General features: G+C 50.6%; 1 protein-coding gene across 1 annotated transcript in view; it reads right to left on the reverse strand.

Annotated features, from left to right (window-relative positions):
• LOC119432494 (ATP-binding cassette sub-family A member 2) overlaps positions 1 to 15,227 on the reverse strand; it is a 235,232-nt gene that overhangs the window by 43,841 nt on the left and 176,164 nt on the right. The window contains exon 11 of the mRNA XM_049658514.1: positions 4,692 to 5,149. Coding sequence (XP_049514471.1) covers positions 4,692 to 5,149 — 458 coding nt within the window. The remainder of the gene's footprint in view (positions 1 to 4,691; positions 5,150 to 15,227) is intronic.

Consider the following 15,227-nt stretch of genomic DNA (forward strand, 5'->3'; position numbering starts at 1 on the left):
TGAAACATAGGCTATTCTGTGTGTTGCATGGGGTCATTTCAATGAATATATGCACGGTTCGCTTCACATTTCTGAGCGCTTCTAGCCTCTGCTTTACGGGGGTATGAGCCATGGTATCTTACAGCGAAGCTCTTTATCGTTAGGCTTCCGTGCATTTTTGTTCTGCCTCTACAAAAATGTGCGCTGATCCTGGGACCTTTAACGGGCGCTTGAACTTCCCTTGTTTCCTTGAACCTGGGACCCAAAGAGGTCCCAAGCACAAGGGTAAGAACAGATTCTAAGGTAGGATGTTAGCCAAAAAGGCCGACCCGCGTAAGCCATGTCTACGTTCGTACCGCGCTCTCTTTGTCGGCGTTCCAAGTGCTTGCGTATCTAGTTGCCTTTCCTTCGGCTCTCCCGTGGTGGCCGTGCCATCGGAATGTCACGGGTGTCTAGTTTCTTCCAGCTCCTAGAGGTGGCGGTCCCGTCGTCCACGTATATACGAGTATATAAAAAAACACTTCTCTTCTGTCGTCGTAAGGGGGTGGCCTCGTATAGTCCGGACTTCCGAGGAGCAACGCGCTTACGAATGGCGATGTCCCGCATGCGCTTGGCGTGTTGTGCACGATCTTCATCGGTGGTGCATGCCGCCCGCCGGCAACGATTGTATTCTGGTTTCTGTTCCTGTAGTTGCTCTTCGTAGGTAGGTGTTCCTTGGGAGTCCGGACTATACGCGAACATAATAATATATAATAATAATACCATGATGGGGCAGAAACTTGCGAGGCTAACAAAGAAGCTCGAGGACAGGTTAAGGACTGCACAAAGAGTGATAGAACCACAAATGTTAGGCCTAACGTTAGAGACAGGAAGAGAGCGGTGTGGATCAGAGAGCAAACTGGGATAGCTGATATTCTAATGAACATTAAGAGAAAAAAATGAAGCTGGGCAGGTCATGTAATGCGTAGCATAGATGACCGGTGGACCATTAGAGTTTCAGTATGGGTACTAAGATGAGGGAAGCGCAGTTGAGGACGGCAGAAAACTAGGTCGGACGATGAAGTTGGTAAATTTGCAGGTGCTTCATGAAATTTGTTTGTGGGCAGGCATTCTCAAAATTCCGAGGAATAATTTTGTCAAAAATGAAAGACAAGGTATGAGCAACATTAGTGATATAATGTTGTAGCAATATAGCCCCATATACCACATGTTAAATAGCAAGGCGTGGCGTATACATAACGTAAATACGAATATTTTAGATTACGGACAGCTCCGCCAACGCTGACACCAGATTTTCTCCGACACAGGGTACTTAATGAGGTTGCGGTAAATGCTATCAAGGGACATTGATTGCACTTGGCGCACCGAGCATGTGGTACTCCCTGATGAGAAAATGCATACTCTTAAAGAGAAAAGAAAAACTACAGCGTATATTTAAAAAGCACAACACGCACCGCCATGACCCCGTTGCGTTCTAGCTTTCACGCTGGTGCATTGTCCAAAAGGCGCACATATTCCCCGCGCGACTCACAAGGAAATGCACACACAGGCACTTTTAATGTTGGCGGGAACTCACTGGAGGAGGATAACTTTTTCGCTACCATTCGAGATAAACTAGACGTGCTGTTGGAAGGTTTGACCCGTCCTCGTTAGACGAGCAAGAAAGCACGAAGAAAATCTGGACACAAGCAGTAACTCCTCGCCTTGTTTGTTTTCTCTTGGTGTTGCATTCACCCGCCGTGGTTCTTAGTGGCTAGGGTGTTGCACTGTAAAGCTCGAGGTCACGGTATCTAACGGCGGTTGCGGCGGGCACATTCCGTTGGCGGCGAAATGCTGAAACGCCCATGTACCGTGCTTTGGGCGCACGGTAAAGAACGCCATATGATCTGAAGACATCCGGAGCCCTCAATGCGGTGTGCGTGATGATCATATCGTGGTTTTGGTACGATAAACACCAGAATTAATTTGAAATGGGGATGTTTGCTAGCGGCACTCGATCTGGCGCTTCAATGGTAGAACGAAACAAGTCATTGGCGAAGCGGGCGAGCAAGCGTTGCTTGGCTTCTTCTTCTACCTTCACCAGCACCGTGCCCAGTGGCTTCTGTACAGTTACTCCCCAGCGAAAGAAGAGCCATCCTGGCGACCTAGGGGCAGGAGAACACAGCGGGGTCCAGGCACTGCTTGAGACGGGAGACGTGGACAATTTCCTGCCCCAGACGACGCTGGTCGAAAACGCGTCCATCGGCTCGATGAAGTAGTTGACTGCGGATGTTTGTTGCAGTACCCGATAGGGACTATGGAACTTGGAATGCAGCTTGGAGGAAAGGCCCGGTGGAGTAGACGGCACCCACAACCAGACCAGCGAGCCGGCATCAAATCATGTAACCGTAGCGGACGCGTCGTGGCGATGCTTTTGGCGCCACTGGTCCTGGGATGTGAACGAGGGAGCGAGCTGGCGACATTCTTCGGCGTAGGCAGCTGCTCGGGAAACAGTCGTCGACTCCGAAGCATCCCGCCGGTTGGGTAGAATTGTGTTCATAGTGCATGAAGGTTTGTGTCCGTAAAGATGAAAGAAAGGTGAGAATCCAGTGGTACCACGCTTTGCGTTGCGTATGTTACGAAAGGCAGAATCCGATCCCAATTTGAGTGGTCAGATGAATCATACATGGCCAATATGTCGCCAAGGGTGCGATTAAAACACTTTGTCATGCCATTAGTTTGGTGATGGTAAGCCGGGTTAGTGCGGTGAATGATGCGTCGCTCCTTTATCAACGCTGTAATGACGTCAGAGAGGAAAACGCGACCGCGGTCGCTCAGTAATTCTCGAGGTGCTCCATGCCGTAATATCAGGTTCTGAAGGATAAAACTGGCGACGCATTTTGCTGTGGCAGATGACAGGGCTGGAGTTTCAGCGTACCGCGTAAGGTGGTCGACAGCAACAAAAACCCAGCGGTTGCCGCTGGGAGTGCTGGGAAGCGGACCTATAGGTTAACGCCGACGCGGTCGAACGTTCGTGCGTGGCATGGTAAAGGTTGCAAGGGGCCGGCAGCATGTTTAGGTGGCGCTTGCGTCGTTGGCACAGAGGGCATGACCGTACTTGCTGGCGAACGAAACGGTACATACCGCGCCAGTAGTACCGAACCTGGAGGCGAGAGTATGTCTTCAATACCCCAGCGTGGCAGCATTGTGGGTTAACGCGGAAAGTGGCGCAGATGTCGGAGCGGAGGTGTCGGGGAATAACAAGCAACAATTTGCGGCCGCTAGAGTTGTAGTTGCGGCGCTACGGCAGGTTATTCCGAATGACGCCCTGCCGATGACAAGTCCACTTGTCCGAGTGCGTGGCTTGGCGAAGTTGCGTCCGAGAGATCGGAGCTGGCGACCGGCTAGACAGGGCGTCTAGAAGCGAACAGATCCATGGGGCCTTGTGCTGCTCTGATGGCATGTCGGAAATGTTGAGGACGAAGGCACCGCAGGCAGAAATAGACGAGTAGACAGGATCAGATGACAGGGGTGACCGGGAAAGAGCGCCTGCGTCGGAATGCTTTCGGCCTGATTAATAAACAACACGGATGTGGTATTCTTGTAGGCATAATGCCCAACGAGCGAGCCGACTAGCTGGATCTTTGAATGAAGTCCACTAGCATAGGGCATGATGCAGACCACGCGGCTCTCGCACCGATGAATATTCTTCAAGACCTCTTGCGAAAATGCTTAGCGCGTTGAAACACGCCCTATCAACCGTAGCCTCACTCAAGAAAGCACGCCGCCGAAGCTAGAGATCAAAATCCAGGCTAGGTCTGCGCTTACGTTCAAAGCGAGGTTGCCTCGAACCGACCAAAGCTGTCAAAACTATCGTCATATGAACCAGGAGGTGCGCATTGGGCACGAAATGTGGGGTCTCACATGTGCTCTTTGGACAAAGGAACGCCAGCAGAGTAGTACGAACAATCAAAATGGCATTTACTGCATATTGCCTACACTAGTGCCTGCTCGTCGAATTGCTACCCATTGAACATGCCGATGGGAGCGTGATAAATAGAGCATGTTCAAGACACCGCGACCGGAAAGCGAGTGAATATGTCCGCTTCCATTCTGGACACCAACGCCTAGTCGTCCGCGCGTACGATCACGCGAACGGCGGCGCGTTCGAACGAACGTGTTTGCCCACTCCGGCTGGAGTGACCTAGAATCTCTACTCCGGTTGTCCCGCTCCGAAGCCTCGCGAGACAGTCTCACAGAGGGCGTGTAGGCGCATGCGCGGAACGTCCGCGCCGCTCGCGGATCCCAAGCCGTAGAGACGCAGACTATTTGCTTTTGCGCCGGGTCACCTCCGCCGCTAGGTCGCGTGAGCGACTAGGGAGCTTACATGCAAACGCTTGCATGTAGGCTCCCTGTGAGCGACGTAATACTCGCGCCATCTCTCGTAGCATGCCGCAACTACATCGACCGCCGCCGGCACAAAGCCACGCGACGAAGCTGGATTACAGGAGATGCGATCCATGCGGAGAAAACCACACCAAGGGATGCATCAAAGCCGAGCATCCGCACATGGTCCAAGAAGTAATGTCGCCGAAAAGTGGACAAATATTCGTCAGGGCAGTCACTGCCCTGACGATGACAAGTCCACTTGTCCGAATGTGACTTCAGCGACATTCGCTATTCTACACCACTTTTCATTACGCGGTGGAAACAGATTACAAGGACCCACTTACCTGGCGCACATTTCCGCTGAGCCTGGCTACCGCGGTGAGAGCGTCGCCGTTGGAGACACTGATCAACGCAGCCAACATCTGAAACGTGGTGGTCTTCCCGGCTCCATTCACGCCGAGCAGGCCGAAGCACTCGGATGGCCGCAGCGCCATGTAGGTGCCACGGACGACGTGCAGGGTGCCGTACCACTTGTGCAGACTCCACGCTAGGAGCGAGTAGCCTGCAAGCCCTTCCTGCTGGCGCGCAGCGTTGACCCTCTTCTTCTCCTCCTCGACGTCTTGCTCGGCGGGCAATTCCTGGCCAGCGAGGGCGTGTCGGGAAGGCAAGTAGCCGGAGGTCATGAAGATCATAAAGGCCATCACGAGCAGGCCTTCGGCTAGTAGGGCGGTTAGCTCGATGCCTATCCCATTGTAAGAGAATTGCAATATGCCACCGCTGCATTCAAGCCCGAGGATTGAACCTGTAACAAAGCATCTGTTACGAGCGATGCCACAGAACGCTAACTCTAGGGAACCTACATGCAAGGCTCCCTATCCAACTCCTACAACTAACGCCAGCCAGCGAGAAGCTAAACTGCGTAGCCCAAGCACAGTGAACGCGCTGAACTTGTAGATGTTATTTCAGGAAGAACTTTGATTGCAGGTAATATAAATGACATTTCAGAGGATGCTATATGTAATATATATTTTACCATAGAGAGGCTTAGATTCCGCCTTCTACCATGTGGTTTGACGAAGTTAGAGGTATATACATTTGTATAAATATTTTAAAGCGGTATTTCTCACCGACTTGGTTTGTTGATTTTAGTATTAATCCTTCCCGGAATTTTTTAGCCTCTTTCTTCGTATAATGCTTCTTTATTATTTGGTCCTATTTCTTTTATCATTTTCGGAATTCAAAAAGAAAAGCGTACGGTCTGCGATTTCGTTTCTTATTGACACTATGTTTAAACCGCCAACGGGATACATCTTCATATTTGTCGAAATGTGCGATTTTAACGCGATAGGGTTAAGGGCCCCGTGTCGCAGACCGGCGACACGGGGCAACCGGCGTCGGCGTGCGATGTCGGCGGGTGGCGGAGAAAATCATCCCCAACCACCCCGACCGCGCAGGCCCTCCACGTGGTGCAATGTTTTGGTAAACAAAAATTTAATTTGTCGCAGTGAAATCCCCAAGAAAAATTGTAAAGTACGACTTTACCATTCGGCGTCGGATTCGCTGTCGGATTGCTTACCAATTGGCGTCGGATTCTAATTTGAATGTACGAGAAAACCTAATTCTGCTACGAGGAAACTCAAACACAAACCCCTTTTCCAGCATTTCTACCAGACCTACAGCCGCGCGTTCAGGTACTTGCGAAATTGATATCCAAATGGCACTCGCATCCTAGACAGGTCAAATTGGGACTTCGCCTGGTAGATCATTTTAGACACGTGCGCGCGTCGGTGCAATAGCAAACAATTAATAAAATAAGAAAAAAAAAGTGCTGTGACCTTCACATTTTTATATAAAACCACTTAAATTGCGCCTGTGAAAACGTCTTTCCAGCAATGCATTTCCGCTTAAAAGTGAAGCTCACTTTAAGGGGATCGGTGGAAGCTTGGTCTTTGTAGGCTGGCTTTCCCACGTTCAGTATTGCAGTGAATGAAGCCTACTTGACGTATGTGAACGATGCGAGGCAAACGGGTCCCGATAGCGCTATCGCGTTCTCCTCTTAAAGGCGAAGCTTAAGCGTTTTCCAATTTTTAAACACGCTTTTCAAATTTCTCTATAGACCGAGATGCTATTTTTTGCAATGCTGTGCCCATGAGATTGACACTGCTTGCTTACATGTGCTCTTTATTTGTTTTTGCTTCCCAGCACAGCTAAATGCATGCTTAATGGCAGCCCCTCCTCCCCTCACTAGTAGAAGAACTCCATCCTTCTTAGCATCTCCATTTACTTGAACGAAACCCTCACTGTACCCTCGTAAGGGTAAACACCACCTAGATTTCCAGGAACATGAGCTCTTACTTATTTTATAGCTATAGAAACTATGCGTGTGCTCTAGGAGCATTCCCGCCGCCACCGCCATTGTCATGCCAGCGGCGCATGCGCGGCGCGCGCATGGGGCGATAGATGGTCTTACATCGGCGGAGGGCGTGTAGCTGCAAAAACGACGAAGCCACGTAGGAAGGAATGCTTATAATAAGAGAAGCCCTGGCTGGCCACCAGCCCCGCTGCGTTAGAAAAGTGTAGCCGGAGTCCGGTGCCTTTCGCAAAAAAATTACACCATCTTCCCGTAGGGGAACCCTGAGTAGTATGCGAAGCAGCCATGGGGTCGACCACGGCGCTGACACTGGCGTTGACGCTGGCACTGTACGTGGCACTCATCGCGGCATTGCGTAGGTAAGATTTCCGACGCTGCTCGACGAGTAATGGCTGATCTCGTCGAAAACCTCCGAGCCGCCCCCCAGAGGCACCGGCAACAGTCACCAACGCCACGCGCGTTCGGTGCGAACGCGGATAAAACGCCGACGGCGTCGGCAACAGTTCTGCGCGTTGTGGCGCCGACGTTTACGTTCTGCGTCGCGAGCTCTTCTCTGCGCAGCCTTGTCTTCAAAGGTGCTCGCGGTTCTGTTAATGAACTGGCTGCTGCTGTTTGAAGATGTGCCAGACAGTTCGTTGACAGATTCGTTGGCGTCCATTCAGCGCATCGGACGGCGCAGCGTGACTAAACCGAAGCAGCAACTGAGGCAGCGGCGCATGCACTGGGTTTATATAAGCAGCTGGCGCGGAGAGGAGGAGGAGAGAGAGAGGCGCGCATGCGCGCGCTATCGCACAGGTGGCGGATGAAGGCACGGAGGGAGAAGCGCGTTATCGAACAGATGACGTGGAGAGGGGGAGAGGAGGAGAGAGGCGTTATCGCACAGCTGGCGTGGAGAGAATGAGGAGAGGTGCGGACGGACGCCGACGCCGACGCCAACGACGCCGCGGGACAGGCCGCCGCTATAAGATGCTCCGCATCTAAAAACCACTGGGAATGGTGGTCCAAACCAAGGAGGTTTGTTTTAAAACCTCCTTGGTGCAAACCACGACCTACTGTATCTACTGACCTGACCAGCCAGAACATGACATAAAGACTGAAGGCAACATGCACTGCTTGCAATAATTCTATCCATTGTACCCTAGGTGCACGTGCGGTGCCTGCCGTACGAAAAGCGAGCTGCATGTAATCAGCAAAAAAGAAGTGGAACGAGCTGCAAGCACGTACGTTATACAGTCGAATTTTATACAGTAAATAAACGGTCCTCGGTCGTATACATTACGCGCGCCGCAAAGCCTGTCACGGAACGACAAGTCATGAATTGGTACAAACAGATGCACCGCTGATCTTCAATGAGAGTTTAGAAGACTGCGAAGTTGATGGTGCCTAGACTTGCCCACTGGGCCTTGGAATTTTATTGCAGATTGTAGACTTTCTTGAACAGTACAATGCACTATTTAGACACTCTCCGGGGCCCAAAATATTTGTTAAAGGGTCCCGAACAAATCTAGCAACATGAAAACATTCAGCATCGGCTTTCTAGTAAGAGTCGCGGAATACACAGCGATATTTCAGTGGTGCGTGCAAAGCTATATAGCTATAGGTCCCATGCTCGACCATCTTAGCTGCGACTGCGTCTATCATTATGACATGGAAAGGTGGGCTGCCGTACCCGAGACAGTTCTCTTCTGTACACGTGCATGAGGTAGATGCTAAAGCTTATGCGTTATTGCCGGATTAAGAAAGACAGAAAAGAAAAAAACAAACATTTCAACTGCTCTCAAGCGACCACTGGAAATAGTATTTACACACGAGAGCTCTACTGAAGAACGCGTAGTAAGGTTCGCTAAGATTGTGCACGACAAATAAGCCCATTGCTCACTTGCACGATCAACAAAACAAAAAAAGAAACGTGCGCAACATGGGTTATTTGCTGAAGAACAGCATAGTGCAGCAGTTTTGGTGCAGTCGCTTCTTTTGTAAATAAACGCTTTGAAATGTTGGCTGAAGTGCACACAAACATTCTGTCTATCACAAGCATTACAATAAATCAAAATATGCCTGAATTTGAGCCCGTTGCGTGAATGAAGCACTGGTACAGCGCGCCCGCATGTGCATTGCACGTCGACGCTCAGGAGGTGTAACTCGAGCGCCCCCTTGGCGGCAAACGAGAACCGGCGCAGGCGGGTCCATAGAGAGCCGCCAGCTGACCAGGTCAGTATTTGAGTAGGTCGCGGTCCTAACTAACGTTTGTCCGAGCATCCACATTGATGATCACGTGAACCCCGCCTCGATGCGAGTGAACGAACGCGCGCGGCGGTCGCGCTCGCTGTGTAAGTGCGTCGAACCAGCACCACCTAGATTACATGTTCGTAGAACGGGTTGGCGCTTGGACAGCCGTGACCGCTCGATCGAAAATTTGGAGACCGCTTAAGCTTCGCCTTTAAAAGTGGAACGCGATACCATTCTAACAGCCCTGAGTGGTTCTCACGCTTCGCGGCAACTGCAGTTGCGTAACCTAGGGAGCCTACATGCAAGCGTTTGCACGTATAGGCTCCCTAACGTAAGCGTAATGTTTCCCGGAAAACGCTGGCAGCGAAGGTTATGCAGGAGGGTGAGCTTTCTGCCAGAAACCCAGCTTCTTGCGTGGGCCAATCTTCTGTTAACGTTTCGCACTTTCAAAATTTCAGTTTGAGAAGATTTAACATAGAAGGCGTACGCTGTCGGTGCTTTGTTTCATGACAATTTGTTTGTGGGCTGTCATTCTCGAACTGGCGAGATATCACATTGTAAAGATTGTAAGACAAGGTATGAGCAACTTTGGTGACAGAGGAAGAACTTTAGTGCCGTTTACAATATATACGGCAATTTTCGCTCACAGGCCGCCAACGCCAACGCCGACACCGGATTCTCTGCGACACGGGGCCCTCAACGCTGTCGCGTTAAAACGAACAGGTGCGTTCTGGCCGAGCGGCCGCTGCTGGACTGCTTGAGAGTTACTTAATATGGCTCCCTGCCGGAGCCAGAGTTGAGCACGTATCTGCCATCTTGCTATCCACATCTGTGCAGTGAAGCCACCTCTCCTTCGCGCAGAGGCTGTGTTCAAGAGCGAAGGCGGATCGTTAGAATAAAAGACGCGACCCGCGCACGGTGGAGACCAATCAGAGCAGCTGCTTCAGTGACTTGCGCGCGGGAAACATGTCATGCGGACCCGGCCGACCGCTCGATGCGTATTCATACGTGGTGACATCCGTTCCGCTCGTTTCGTACTATCGCCTGCTCGCGTCAGCTCTCGTGCGCTCTTGTTTGGTTTGCTTTGTTTGGTCTCGTTCGCACTTATTTCGATTGTCATGGCTTGCAACGCGCCAGCCAAAGTATCGCGAAATGAAGACACGTATAGAGCTGCGCACCCAAAAATAATGCACCCGCGCATAAGCTGCCGCCTGTGTTAGACACAACAAAAGAGGCCGCGCTGATGGCGATGGCGCTGGCATATACGAGGCCAAAAGGAGGAACGGTGTTGCGGTAGGTTGGCTTCTCTGCACAAATTCGGAGTTCCACGTGACCGCGCTTGGCGAATGGCAACGAAGGGGCACGTGGAAAACAGAGCCCAACTCTGGCTCCCTGTGGGAGCCATATACAATAACTCTAGCCTGTGTATCGCAGATAGCGCGCGCCACGCATTGGCAGAACGTCTCATTAGGCGCTGTATGCGGCAATCATTGCCACGCAAAGCTCGGATGCACGGCACGCACCATGTAGCGGAGGCTAGGCGAGGCAGGAGTGCTATTCTGGACCATGGTGGATGAATATTAGAAGTGTATGAACTGACCTCCAACCGAGAGAGAAGAGTTGCTAATGTTGCGCTCTTACAAGTACAGATGGCGTGGGATACCTGGGGTCATTAAGGTCCTTAAACAAAACAAGTTAGGGGCCATCCGTCGGGGCCCCGCCGTCTCTTGGCTTTTGCATAAGGAAAGTACGCTCAGCTAGAATAAGTAATATAACGCGTTCCGAAGATTATTTTATTGCCTCTTTCATTTCGAGTGCCGCGCATGAACAGTTTGTGCTAAGAAAAACATTGAAGGGAATGTAGGCGCTTATAATAGGGTATAAAAAAAAAACACAAAAAGCATAGGTATCTAGGTAGCTGCTCCTTTTGGCGGTTAGCAGTACGTTAAATTGTCCCTGTTATAGTAAGGACAGCCGCGAAAAGAAGCTAGAAACACTAATTCGAAAGAGCCAACCACTATGCTAGACATTTATTCAAATGATAGTGCCGGGAAATTGCAGAAAGACAGATTCTTACACACAACAGTGTAACAAGCAGATGCCAGCAGGATGCCGTGTATAACGCAATTCTGTTCTGCTGCTAGACAAAGCAAAGGGCTCCTTGTGCAATTGTTCCTAAGAAGACGTCTTTTTTCTAAATGAGCAGAACAGCAAAATGTATTGCACTTTCAGATTTTTGCCTTGAAAAGCGGCTACCGTAGACTAAATACCTCCGAGAAACATGGCCAGCATTTGAAGACTTTCAGTATTATGCCTGTATATATATATATATACATACGGCACTGTTGCGCGGATTTGAACCGTTGAATTCTGCGAGATCTGCATTCACTGTTGCACGAGGCATTGGTTGAAATGTCTTCTTTACTGATAGATAATGAAGTGCCCGTCATCAACCAAGTTGTGAATCTTTGTTATCGCTAGCGACCTTCGCGTCCCACAGTTTTAGTCATGCATGGTCCCTCACGCAGTTTCGGGGAGGGCAAGCCTGTCGTTACGAAGTTGTGCACACGTAGCAATGAAATTAGCCCGTTCAGGCATTTTCAATATCGGTGCCAAAGAGTGCATTCAGGATAGCGGAAGTAGTACCAAAAATGTCGTAATTCTACTGTTGTGATTTTAGCGACGACCTAAAAACACTGGGAAGCATAATTGTTTCGGGGGCACCCGCGAGAGTGAAGGCGTTAATTGATCAGAGATGACATGGGAGCTTGCAGATGCACCCAGCGTGCGGGTACTACAGAAATAGCTGTAGAACATGAAATTAGTAAACATTTTAGTTGCACGGTCAAACAAACGAAAATACCGCTGTGATGTGCAACGGTATACAAGATTGCGCTGTGCAGTCAATTCATTGCACATGACTTGGTGCTCGAAATGTTTTTCGGAAGCAGCCTGTCGGCTGAAGGTATCGATCCCTTTTCGAGATTGCACGCACTTACGACATGGTCGTCGTCTGGAGCGGCAAAAAACACGAAATTTCCCTCTGCACGACTTGTACCACGTGTTACAAGGTGGGACCAATAATTTGTTTGCCCCTGATGCGCTAAAACGTGTGACACACTACTGAGAAAGGTGGCGAAAAACGACCGTGTGATCTCATGTTCTCATTAACTCAGTGCAACATCCTATTTCCCCCCCCCCCCCCTCCCCGCCTCGCGGGCCGCAAACTACTCGTACGCTGTAGTGGCTGAGCACCATACACTCTAGCAAGTTGCGGCGACGCTTGTACGTGCACCCCTCATATTCTTACACCATGTTCTCTACATCTAATTCCGCCGTATTTCTCAGTTCAAAATCTTGTCCGCTCTGATTGACCGAGCGATTCCCTAGCGGGCCGCTACGGCGTCTCTGATTGCCTAAAGGTAGTGCCATTACCGAACTGCACAATATCTCCAAATTTGACGATGTCCAGAACAGCATCCCAGTTGGGTAATTCAGAAACGGTCGGACAGAAAACATTCATAAAGCGGGAGGCACCTCATACAGATAAAAAAATTTTTTAAAATACGTCAGAGACTATTCTATTTTGTTTTTTCTTCCTCCATGAACGAAGTGAATTGGATGCACCATGAACGCTACGATCAATCGCCTCGGTCCCGGATCCAGGGTAGCGTTCTTCCTGCCACTACCAGCATGAGTGTTGTAAGCACACACTATGAGCAAACGAGCCTTACTCCTGTGCTACTGTGTGCATGCTCCGGTATTAGCAGTAAACGCTGCTAATACCGGGTGCTGACTAACCCTGAAGGTTTCCATCAGTGTGTTCTCGAGCATCGTTGAAGTTCGGCGCCTGCAACGCCACTGGGGGCGCTCATTATGCCAGCGTTCTGAGACGCCTGGTAGCGGCCATGACGCTGTTCCTTGTGCACGGCGGGTGTTTCCTAGCATACTTTATCGGGCGTCACCATGTTGCGCTCTCGTTTACTTAATGCACCGTCCGAGGTGTTTAAGGCACAACGGTGGCGGAGCCTCGCTATTGCTTCCACTGCTTCGCTGTTCGGGTGAAATTGACAGATTTAAAGGCGTTAGCTTTTCCTTTCAACGTTCCTTAGGTTTGTGTCGTCCGCCTTGTCACGGTCCGCCGCCCCGATTTGGACAGCACGCCGAAACGTGCTTCGATCAATAAGAGGGTAGGGTTCCGGTGACCTGACGCAAAGCTCGGTTCCCTACAAGAGCACAAGAATTGTGTTGCCCTCCGTACATAACTAAGGTTCCGGGTTAAAAATGGTGTCCCGCCATTCCCCATGCGTGTTTGGCTTAGTGTGGTCACGTGTGCATGGAAAATATTCCGAACTATTTTCACGTAGAATAGCTTACGCCAACATGCGATTGACAACGCTCAATTCCCTAACTACGATGTGAAAAGGAGTATTGATTATAAATGTAGTACAACAAAAAGTTAACCCATTTACGCTTGCATTCGTGATGAAATATTTCAGGGTACCTGCCACGTTCGGTGTGGGAACAGAATAAGAGTATAAAACGAGCATAAAAGGGATAATTATGATATTTGGAACATAAGGACCTGTACGAATCATGGCTGGTGGAATCCGCGTATTGGGCTTTCAGTATCGTGAAAATTTAATGTTTTGCCACGTGGCAGTAGTGGCTCAACTATTACTTCTGCGGCAGTCGGTGGCTGCACGGGCGTTTGCCGTCGCGTCGTGAACATTTAACATCAGAGTGTTGAGACAGCCGGCGAGCCCGCAACCACAGGAAAGGAGCGCACTAGTTTAAACCAGAACGTTATAAAACATCATTTACACTGAAATGCCATACAGGAAGCAGGAACATCAGATATCCAAGTGTCGCGTGTCACCGATCTCGGGGGTGTGCGGGTGTCAAGATGGAGGTGGAATACGCATGTCGACACAGACAACAGATTTTTTAATCACAGCCAAACCCCAAAATTGAAAGGAAAACTCACTCAACCTAATACATAACACTAACACAACCTACTTAGTAAACACAAAGCATGTCCTTATTTCAGCCTACATTAAGTTCTTGGCGTTTACTACATGGAAGTCAGGCAACCCTGGCCTACATAGGCGCAAAAGAGAGTCGTCTTACTGCGCTCGTCGTCGTACGTATTTTTCCAGTCCGAAGTCCGCCGGATCTTCCTCCAAGAATTCAGTATTCTGGTCGATGCTATAGTCGTCGCTGCCTTGCCGACGGCCCGTCAACTCGCTTGTCTTAGATGCCGGTGTCTCGAACTTGGTCGGTGACGTGGCACGGCATTGCTAGAGTGTACTAGAACGGGGGAGTGGATCTAGCGGACGCCTTGGCAAGCGCCGAGGTTGAAGCAAAAAACGCGGAAAATGTGGCGGCGCTGCCGTCGCGTTATTCTGAATGTCCGGCCAATGAACGCTGGCTCCGGCTGTTTCGGCAGCGCTCATTGGCTGAGGCGAGCTCGCGGGCTCAGTTGCTGTCGTCTGCACGACGCACCGTCGTTGTTGCGTCGTTTGCGTTCTTTCCGCTTTTTCCATTTTATTTACAATAGATCGGTGGAGACTAACCTCACTGTTACCGCCACCGAGTATCCACCTGTCAAAGCTCCATGCGGCTGCGGTAGGGTCGCCGACGCGACAAGCGTCCGCCCGGCGAGCGGAGCCGCTTATTCGGAAAAAAGTGACGGTGGTGCCACCTGTATTTTCAATAAAAAAATGCCTCAGCGCAGATCCCTCGTTGGACCCACTCCCCCCGTCTAGTCAACTCTAGTAGTATTACCTAGGTCTACCTGGATAGATCTAACGCCGGGATGCGTCACAACATTTACGAGTGCCGACATGGCGTCCCGAGGACTATCGAACGTGCCGGTCTGCCGCAGAAGAGGGTTCCTCTCTGGGGTGCCCGGTCCCGACGTGAGAGGCTGCAGCCAGCCCAACTAGCCTCTCTCGAACTTCGCCGAGGTCGACGGCCACACCTTGGACGGCCAACGTCAGGCACTCAGCGGGACCCTCAAGTCTCCCGTCGCCAGAGCGTAGCTGACGATGCGACCTTCCCGGCCTAGAGCCACACCGATAATCCACGAACAGCGCCGTTCTTCCTTTGATTACAGCTCGGGTCACGCGCCTCGAGGGATCGTGCCGTTCGGACTTGTGCTACGTGCTTGTGCTTCTCGTGCTCTTCTTCCTTTTCGCGCCGCAGGCGGCCTCTTACACATGACATGGGTCCCCTTTTAGGAGTTTTTTTCTCAAAAGCTGCCTTGTGTTGGTCTTCT

The sequence above is a fragment of the Dermacentor silvarum genome, chromosome 11, assembly GCF_013339745.2.
Source record: "Dermacentor silvarum isolate Dsil-2018 chromosome 11, BIME_Dsil_1.4, whole genome shotgun sequence".
NCBI classification, from domain to species: Eukaryota; Metazoa; Arthropoda; class Arachnida; order Ixodida; family Ixodidae; genus Dermacentor; species Dermacentor silvarum.